A 307-nucleotide genomic window follows, 5' to 3' on the forward strand; every position below is an offset into this window, starting at 1 on the left:
TGGCAGCTCCGGGCGCTGGGCAGAGCCCCGCGGGCCGTGCTCCCTGCCCTGGCTCAGGGCCCCTCCGCCCGAGCTGAGACAAGCCCCTGCACCCCGCTCTGGTGCTGCAGGCTGCGGGGCAGAGCAGGGTTGTTTGAAGGAAGCTGCATCTTTTTGCTCAGTCTCATGACAGCAGCAGATCTCGGTCTCCCCACCCGAGTGTGAAGGTGAAAGCTGCTCAGCAGCAGTGCAGGCAGAGGGGTGGGAATCGATCCCGGTAACCTGAGGTGGGTCACCTTGTCCAGGCTGCGCTCTGGAGGCAGCTCCC

At 65.8% G+C, this 307-nt stretch overlaps 1 protein-coding gene across 1 annotated transcript in view; it reads left to right on the forward strand.

Moving 5' to 3' along the window:
• LOC104273844 (DNA-directed RNA polymerase, mitochondrial-like) overlaps positions 1 to 307 on the forward strand; it is a gene marked incomplete at both ends in the record, with an annotated part of 5594 nt that overhangs the window by 1052 nt on the left and 4235 nt on the right. Inside the window, 1 exon segment of the mRNA XM_009869295.1 lies at positions 173 to 240. Within this exon segment, the coding sequence (XP_009867597.1) occupies positions 173 to 240 (68 nt within the window).

This window comes from Apaloderma vittatum, unplaced genomic scaffold (assembly GCF_000703405.1).
Source record: "Apaloderma vittatum isolate BGI_N311 unplaced genomic scaffold, ASM70340v1 scaffold24495, whole genome shotgun sequence".
Lineage (NCBI taxonomy): Eukaryota > Metazoa > Chordata > Aves > Trogoniformes > Trogonidae > Apaloderma > Apaloderma vittatum.